The following is a 9,600-nucleotide window of genomic DNA, read 5'->3' as shown; positions in this document are numbered from 1 at the left end:
AATTTGCATGAGAAAATATTATTTGATAGGCACCTAACGAATTGATTTTGCAATGTTTGCTGGTACCTACCGAATAAGATTAAAAAATTCAACATAAATTTACCGAACAAAATCTGTTAAAAATCTTAGGTTTTTTATTAAAAATCATCATTTTGAAGGTTTTAATATTGATTTCTCTATCTCCCTTGGTGATTAAATGCAAAAGATGAGAAAAATTAAAAATAATTAAAAAATAATAATCTCCATTGATTCAACTTCTCAAAACTCAAAAAGAGGTGAATATGAAAAGACAGATAGACATACACACACACACACACACAAGAGCAGAAGAAGAAGAAGTGGTTTTAATCAGCAGGTGTTAAAGTGGGTGCAAAGAGTTCATTTTGAAAGGTAAATAAGTAATTTTTCATTTTTTGAATAGTGTTTTTTAAGTGGGTACAGTGAGCACATTAGGTGTGTGCAAATAGTGTGACCATTTTCAAAATAGCTCGATTCAAATTAATCATCTTGGTATCTTTCAAAATTGGCTTTTTTAAATTAAAAAAAGGGAAAAAAATAGAGATTTTTGTAGATTCAAAAAATCTTCCACTACCTTAATATATGCAACCTCCTTGTGGATCCTCCCTTACTCTTGTAAATCCTTCTCAATGAACCTACACACAAAGCCTTCAATGTCCAAATTAATCCACAAAATAATTTTAGCAGAGTTTTGATATGAGAAATTACATACTTTGATTGGCATGGGTGTGCCCCTTTTATAGCGTGTGGGATAAAATCATCTCTTTTTAGATACTTCTTGATTCACCCTTACTCTAATTAATTAACCTTGCTTAATTAGAATTGTCCTTCCTTAAAGTACTTTCTTCTTTTAAATCTTCTAACAACGAAATCATTTAAATATCATGCACAAATCCCTGAAAATCAAGGATTTAGTGTGATCTACGAATGCACACCATTTGATAAATTTAGACCGAATATACTTTAGATGATTCAATAAATACCTACTTGACATTACAAAACACATGTGGTATACCTACCGAACAAAACTTTATTGTATAAATCTTTGTGTTCAATATGTCAGTACTAAATCTTTATGTATAAGATTGATGGGTACCTATTGAACCTTGCAAAACTGATTCAATACTAACATTCCAAAAAAGAAATTTCAGACAAATTTTATCATGTAAATGACTGCAACTTGATTGAATTTTGATATGTTAGGGTAAAACAAAAATTAAGATCAAATAAGGGGAATGATAAGACTCTCCCGAAAACTTTTGTAAATACAAAGAAGCAGGGGTGGATTTAGAGTCTTGCCCTCACAAGAGTTTTCAAATTCTATGGATTAATGTGCTATTGAAACAGATTTTTACGGCAGATAAAGAAATCTGCCACTATTATTTTTTCACTCTTAATTATCCCCACAAATTTTTTTTCTACTCTTGATTTCCCCCACATGAGCAAAATCCTGGATCAGCCCCTCCAAAGGAGAATAAGAATAAGCAAAAGAGGAATGAGAGAGAGGATGATAGTTGAAAAGAAAGAAAGAATAGTTAGTGAAGTTGGTGAGATGGTTAGGCCTTTTAATCCTGTGAGAGTAGATGGTGAAGATGGCGGTTGTATAGTAAAGTACAAAAAGGGTATTTCAGTCTTTTTACTCTAAAAATTAAAATCAAACAAACCACTTAAGTGGGTGCAAAAAGTGAAAATGGTGAGTGCTTGTAGAACAACTCTTTAAAAATATAAAACTCCATGATTTTTAAAAATCATTACATGGAAGAGCCATCTCAGTTTCGTGAACAAATGTCTTATCTAGTGTGAATCTCTTTCACATTGACTTGTCGATTTGAAATATATCGTCAAGTCCATAACATTAGGTCAAGTCAATTGAGATGGAAATTGAAGAAATGGAGCACAACCCATCCTTGGCCGTCACGAAACATATCTGCCTTACATTGTGGAATTGGTGTCGGTCTCTCTAGAATGAACGAGGTGATCGTCTTGCACATTGACTTGTTCGATCTTCTGTATGACTCGTCCAATATTCTGAAAAGTGTAGGTATCTTCTAATCCGCCTAATTTTATAAAAAAGAATTACAATTAATTAAGTACAAATATGATTTAATAAATAATGAGAGCTGTTATTGGCACCTCAATTTTTTACTTATTACTTATTACAAGACAATTACAAATAAAATAAATAAATGAATTATTGAGAATAAGTAAAAGTTAGGGTGCCAATAGAAGCTCTCGTTTTTATTTGCTAGATTTCTATTTCGTATGTTTAGATCTTTATATGAGCCTAATCATAATTATAAACAGCGACTGAAATTATCTCAAGAAGAGTTATAATGTTTTGTAATGTTGAAATTATAATTTGAGCCAAAACCTTTGTAATGTTTAAAGAGTCTGTTTTAATCTTTGATTGGGGTGTAATAAGTAAGATTTTGGATGCCAATAGCAGCTCTCTAAATAATTATAAAAATGAGTTAAATTATTTATTGCATCCAAGACGAGATGGCTCTGATGAATCAACTTGGTATCGGTGGGGAACGAGTTTTTCAATCCCCACTTATGATTTTAGTCAAGTTCTATTAGTTTCTAATCTATTAGTTTTATAATCCAAACCAAACACAACATCTCATCCTAGAATAACTCTTTTGCACAATTCATTTGCAAGCAAATTTCTCAAACAGATCCATATCTTTTTATGGTATGATTTAACTTGTAATAACCCTAATAGAAACTTCATTATGAGAAAAAAATACTCGGACTCGATAATCATCTTGGAACATCAATGGCAATTAGAGTCCTCTACAAGACAGATTTGAATAATGCAGAAGTGACCTCAAGATTGGACCTCACATCGCACACCCTGACATGAAAGTGTATTGGAACCATAGATGCTTTGCTTGAGATATGAGTGGAAAGGCATCTATGGTTCCTGTCCACTTTCACGTCAAGACGTGCGATATTAGGTCCAAGCTTGAGGTCACTCCTGCACAACTCTCGAATATAATACGTGGAGAAATGTTTGTAATATCCTTCAACCATTACAGAAGAACATGTTGGGCCTTATAAACTCAAAACAAGCTTTTTTTACCAACAAGAAAACCTTCCAACTACCAAACCAACAATCCACTTTATCTGATTTTCTATTCTGTAATCCTCTTTCACGAGGAGTTCATGGCTCCCACATCGGTTACCTCCACAATCTTCTTCACCATCTCCAACACGTCACTCATCTTGGGTCGTGCCTTTGGATGCCGAACCAAACATCTATTTGCCACATTAGATAGCTTCTGAACAGACTCGAGGGAGTACTTCCCTTCAAGCCTTGGATCCAATATCGTTTTGAGTTTCTTCATGTCTGAAAGATACGGCCTGATCCAATCCAAGAGCTTTTGTTCACTCTTGGGACGGTTTCGGTCCAAGGGGCGCCTACCCGTGATGAGTTCGTAGAGGAAGACACCGTAGCTCCACACGTCACTTTTGTATGTTAGATGCCCAGTTTGCATATATTCGGGTGCAGCATATCCGATGGTACCTACAACCTACCGTAGATTGGATTGTTAGTATCATCAAGATGGTGATTTTCCTTAGATGTATCTGAGGTAGAAATCTGTCAATTACTTAGTTATAGTCTGTCAATTTTGATAAACATACCGCTGTTGAGACATGAGTTAGTCCTTCTGATGGCCCCAACCTGGCCATCCCAAAGTCTGAAAGCTTTGCGTTCCATTGGTCATCTAAAAGAATGTTTGAAGATTTAAAATCTCTGAAGATGATCTGCGACAAATAATACAAAGACATAAATATTTTTTGAACACAGAATAATTGAGATCATTATAGCAATAGTAATCTGATTTCTGCCCACATGATCAAACAGAACAAAAAAAACTCCCAGGCCATCATTTTTTCTCTAGAAATGTCAAGGAATGATAGAATTTACTCTCCTTTTTATTGAAGGTATGCAAATCCTTAATGAAAAATCAGTCCGCACCCTTCTCATAAAAAATATCAAGAAATTCTATAGAAAAAGAAGAGGAAAGAAACTTCCGAAATAACCAAGAGATACTGATAACTTGTACGTGAAAGGTCGGGTCAGTAAGAAAGCTTAACAATGCACATAGTCTTTTACATTTGATGAAATTAACAAAAATTATCTATTAAATGATGAGATCACTTGAGTATAAAAATTACTTCCTTGACCTTTATATGTACATATATACCCACACAATTTTGCCTCACATTCGAAAATTCCAAGAATATGAACAAATAGAAAATATAATAAACAAAAGGCATCAGCCAGGGATCTCAAGTAGGCCAACCTATCAAATTGAGAAGTAGATTAAAATTCTAGAATATACCCATGCATTTTTCTATCCCTTTTTCATACTTCGTGGTGTTTCCCTAGAAGTATGATGGCGGATCAAGGCCTTTGTCGACTACGAGAGGATCCAATATAATCTTATTCGTTTTTTCCATGTGTTGAGGCATCTGGAAAGAGAGGAATAGTAGAATTTTCTAAGGGAATGAGCATTTCTTTCAAGAAGTTATCAGTATGCCCAGCTTCACTATGTGAAAACTGAAAATTTTGACAAGAAAATTCGATGGGCCAAAGCCCACAAAATTTAGAAACTGAATTTCGACAGACCATAGCCATTGAAATTTTTTATGTTTCCAATTCGACAGCTTAGAGCCATCAAATTTCTTCCATCCTCCATTAATTTGACGGTTTCGGTCCGTCGAAAAAAAAATTGACAACGAAAAATTTGACGCTTAGGTCCATCGAATTTTAAGAAATTCGACATCCTTGGGCCGTCAAATGTGCTTCCTATTTTCTGGTGCTAAGTATTTTCAGAGTTTAATGTTGCGTAGTTATAGGACTTTCTGTTTAGTTGGGAGTCACTTTGTAATGTGAGTAGCTAAATTTGTATTTTTCCTTGTTGGGTTGTTAGGTCTCGTACCTATCGAAAGTGTAAGGCACAGGAGTTTACCATCTAAATGAGCTAGAGATATAAAAGGAATATAAATAGATAGAAGTACATCTAATATATATTATCAACCATATGGAATATGGATTAAATTAAATCCAATTAATATAAACTAAATGGAAAAGAAAATGGAGTACCTGAAAATCCATTTCTTCGTGGAGGTATGTTAAGCCACGAGCAGCATCTAAGGCTACTCTCAGTCTCATGGCCCATGGCAGTGGTGTAGAGAATTTTGTCGACAAATGGTCCTCCACGCTTCTGTTGGGCATATATTCATAAATCAGAAGTCGTTGGATTCCTCTTTCATCATCCTCGGCACAATAGCCCAATAGTTTGACAAGGTTTGGATGTTCCACCACCCCAAGGACATTTACTTCCGTCACCCATTCCTTGTGTCCCTGAGAGAGAAAAGGTTGAATGAGAAAAAAAATATAATGAAGATTACAATATTTAGAGAAGAATGATACAACATTTTTTTTTGGGGGGTGGGGGGAGGAAAGTCCGAATGAGATAATCATTAAATTTCCTCTCTTTTTCGCGTAATAGTTTACTGTCCTTGTGTTCTCAAGCAAAAGAACAATAACAACAACAAAACCTTATCCAAAGATTTGGGGTCAGCTAAATGAATCTCATTCTTCCATTCCACTTAATTCAAAGCCAAGTCATGTTAGACCTTTTTTCATGTAAACTGAAAATCGGGTTTATAAAGATTGTAAATTTCGAAGTAAGTTTCATGAATGAGGAGATAAGAAAAGGTCACTGATGCTAGCAAAACAATGCATTATGCATCCCTCATGCCTTAAATATAAATTGCTTCAAGTCAACAAGGGTCCCTGACACTGAAGAACATCTCAATAGCTTGGTTGGGCAGTTAAATTCTGCTTAAAATTGAATAAATAAAGAGTTAAAATGACTGCTATCTTAAATCACACTGTTGTCTTATGCGTCTGCTATCAGGTTGTCTATAATAACAATAACCCATAAATAAAAAAAACAATTTGAGTAGCGTAAGGTCCTGGCAGTAGACACTATTTTACCTAATAAAGTATACTTTTGTATCAAATGCGTCATCTATGCTAATTCCCTCGGGCATGCCCCAACATGCCGACATCAACTTGAACACAATTTAATGCATATCTATCTCCATGACTCTATAAGAAAAGTACGCCAAAAACTAACCATCAACTGCCCATTACAAACATTAAGAGACACCTCTCCACTATAAGTTTCATAAATCACCAATTCACCATAACAAATCCATCAATTATTCCAGTTATTTTTTATTTCCAAAATTTGGTATTTTGTTGTTTTACTAATAGTAGACACTAAACAAAAATTTCTGCTCTTCTAGTTGGTATAGGGGGGAGAAACCTTGCCTGTAATCCTCTTCTGCCCAATTGTTTAACAGCAATGTCAAGTTTAGTATTTTGATCTTCTGAACTCTTGATTGTACCCCTATAAACGCACCCAAACCCACCCTCACCAATCATGAGAGAGCGACTAAAATTCTTAGTGGCTGCCTTCAGCTCCGAGAAAGTGAACACTCGGAGATTGTTGGATCTCTGAGAAAGACTCGGAAATGGGGTCCTTCCCAAGGATTCCACGCTAATGTCCGAGACATTTTGAGAATTGAATTCAGACCCAGATTTCTTCACCTCACGATCAGTTGATGTAGAAGTGGAGGACCGAAGTGAAGTGGACTTTGAAGTGGGCTTTGTAGTCTTTTGTTCATTCTTCTTCCCTCCTTTGAAGAAATAACAACAGTTCATAGCCCTTTAAAACACTAATTCCCTTACTGCAAATAAAAAATGTAGAAAAGGAGAGATCTTCAATTCCAATGGAAATGAGAAAAAAAAAACTCAACTTTACACTAACTTTTTCATACAATTTTGTCATCCCAACCAAATCAAAGAAATCTATTTTAAGGTTATTTAAGAACAATCCATCTTTTTTTTTTTTTTTTTCTTTTTCTTTTTCTTGAACAACTACATAAACTGCCACTTTTTTTCACTGGTTTTGCAGAAATCCTACATGTCCCCAAATTTTGATATTACACCTTATTGTTCACCTTTAAAAAAAAAACCTCCTAATTGATTTTCTTTTCAGAAAATTCAGTTTTTCCTGCATCATAATTTCCCAAAATTCAATCTTAAATAAACTAAAATTCCACCACCACAAAAAGCTCCCCCTTCTTTTAGAGATTTTCTCAAGCACCCAATTCTCCAAACCGTTTTATTTTTTATTTTTATACAAATAGAATCCACAATCCCCCAACCCAAATCTAGAAACAAGACTTCAAACCTAAAACACATAAAAAGAGAAGGGAAAAAGGGAAAAAAGCAATAACAAAGTAATACTTGTTGGTGCTTTTTCTCCCAAGAAAACTTATTTTATTTCACAATCAAATTGCAGAAACTCAATTTCAACATTCAAACCCAAAATCATCATTCCCAAATTAGTGGGGGAAAAATAAAAGCTCACCTTTTTTTGCTTCACAATCGGATTCCCCAATCTTGCCTTGTCAACTACAAATCTCCAGAAATTATTTTTCGTGGGTTTTAATGTAAACCCAGAATCCAAAAAGACTTCAAAATCCATAGAACGACGAGCATCTCATGATTTGACATAAGTCAAGACACGAAAGTAGCTGGAAGTCAGGTCACCAAACCAAAACGTTAGAAAAAATAATGAGAACCCAAAAAAAAAAAGATACAAGAGAAGACCCGAAACACAAGCAAAAGGTGTGAAAAAGACGAGAGTCTTTGGAAAAGAGTGGAGACTCTCCACGAGTAGGATAGTCGACACGACATAAAGAGGTTTCCTTCGAAAGAAAGGTAAAATAAACTATTCTCTGGGTTGAGAATAATAAACAAAAAGGGATTAAATTGGTAGCTCGAACCCATTACAAAGAGATTATAGCGTTTATGAAAAAGCTCTCTCTTGAATCTTCTTTTTGTTTATAAAGTTAAAATTTCGGATTATTTAATCCAAATGTGTTTCGACTCTTTGAGACAAAGAGAGGTTTTTTCTGCAACAGATAATGATCTTTAATTCCATGGCCGGTTCTGCTTGGATGACGACTTCATTTGAATTTCAATCTTCTTAACTGCCACGTGTCAATCATTTGGGAAGATGAGATTGATGCGAGATTCTCAATGAACATTATATTATGGGGAAGTGCAACGTTTATCCCGAGGCATACAGATCTATGCTATTTGAACTTGTCACGTATGCCACCTGATGAGTCATATATTATCACGACTTTATGGTATATGAGAAAAAAGAGTCGTGATGAATGCACACGGTCTTGATACGTGGTAAGCATATGGCTGACATAGCAAAGGTACAGAATCATAAATCATTTTTATAGGGGTAAACATGTAAAAATGTGTGATTCTATGCTTTTGTCATGTCAGTCGTGTATCGTACCAAAATTCCGTGCATTCATAGTTATTTGAGAAAAATATCAAATAGATAATTAAGAATTTTAATCATTAAAAAAAAAAAAAACAAATCTAAGATGACAAATGGCCCAAAAAGTAGTTTAAAAAGACATTATAGTACAAAGATCGGAAAGAACAAAAATCACATATAGAATGACGACTTGTTTCATGAAATAGTAAATAAGTATGGTTAAAAAAAAGGATAATGATGAAGTAACATTATACTGTTCATTGATTGTACATTTTAATGTGTCGGTGCATACATAATGTTATCATCAGGTGTTCACCATCACATCAGAATGTTAGAATTGTACATTTCAATGTTTCTCCAGCATGACTCAAAATAAATAAATAAATTTAAAATAGAAATATTACTTTGGATGATTTTTAAAGATGATATAATAAAGAGTCTTAGTAACGTGTGCCCAGAGGGCATATGTTAAAGTGCAATAACTACACCTTGAAAATAAACACGAGGAATTTTAATATAAAAAAATTAAAAGTATTTTCGATACAAATTTTAATTTCCCTAGTGTATTTATTGCATTTTAACATGTGCCTAAGGCACACGTTAATAAAACCCTTTAATAAAAAAGAGTTGTGTTGGAGTGACCTCAAGATTGGATTTCATATTGCACATCTTAATGTGAAAAGGGATAGGAACCAGATATGTTTTTTCACTTGTATCTCGAGGAAAATATCTATGATTTTTACCCCTTTCACGTCAAGATATGTGATGTTAGGTCCAATCTTAATGTCAATTCAGCATTATTTAATAAAAAATGTTTTTGTTACTTCAAAATGTATTAGTTGTAGAATTTGTGGGATCATAAATGTGGAAGCATTTGTGGGATTTCAAATTTTGGGCCGAACCATTTGGACTTTGCCTATTCTCATTTTATCAATTAATAGGTGGCATGTGTCACACACATGTATTACAAAAATTGGAATTTATCCTTGATTAGACTTTTTGAAATAATATATTTTATATCATATTTAACCATTTAATATAATTTTAAGGACTTTTCTATTATCTAGAACATTGACCGAATTGTTTTTGACAATAATGCACTGAGAAAGTTTTTTAATTTTAGAAAAATAACTAACTTGATATTGAGAGTTGTGAGATTATGATTTTATTTATTTTAAAAAAATAAAAT

The 9,600-nt window shown here is 33.8% G+C and overlaps 1 protein-coding gene across 2 annotated transcripts; it reads right to left on the bottom strand.

Annotated features, from left to right (window-relative positions):
• Window positions 1-2,725: 2,725 nt before the first annotated feature.
• On the bottom strand, window positions 2,726-8,111 carry LOC147384788 (serine/threonine-protein kinase PCRK1-like). Of its 2 annotated transcripts, XM_086426765.1 has the most exons (5): window positions 7,479-8,100; window positions 6,374-6,792; window positions 5,135-5,395; window positions 3,667-3,789; window positions 2,726-3,554 (listed from the first exon to the last, which is right to left on the bottom strand). In XM_086426765.1, the coding sequence occupies exons 2-5, from the start codon at window positions 6,764-6,766 to the stop codon at window positions 3,174-3,176; spliced, it is 1,158 nt and encodes a 385-aa protein (XP_086282891.1). In that variant the 5' UTR covers window positions 6,767-6,792; window positions 7,479-8,100; the 3' UTR covers window positions 2,726-3,173. The 2 variants fall into 2 exon arrangements, with proteins under 2 accessions (XP_086282891.1, XP_086282892.1); XM_086426766.1 differs by lacking the exon at window positions 6,374-6,792 and having other exon boundaries at window positions 7,479-8,111.
• Window positions 8,112-9,600: the final 1,489 nt, after the last annotated feature.

Source organism: Akebia trifoliata, chromosome 15 (genome assembly GCF_017979445.1).
Source record: "Akebia trifoliata isolate Shusen 1 chromosome 15, ASM1797944v1, whole genome shotgun sequence".
NCBI lineage: Eukaryota > Viridiplantae > Streptophyta > Magnoliopsida > Ranunculales > Lardizabalaceae > Akebia > Akebia trifoliata.
This window is presented reverse-complemented; position numbering and strand designations above follow the sequence as displayed.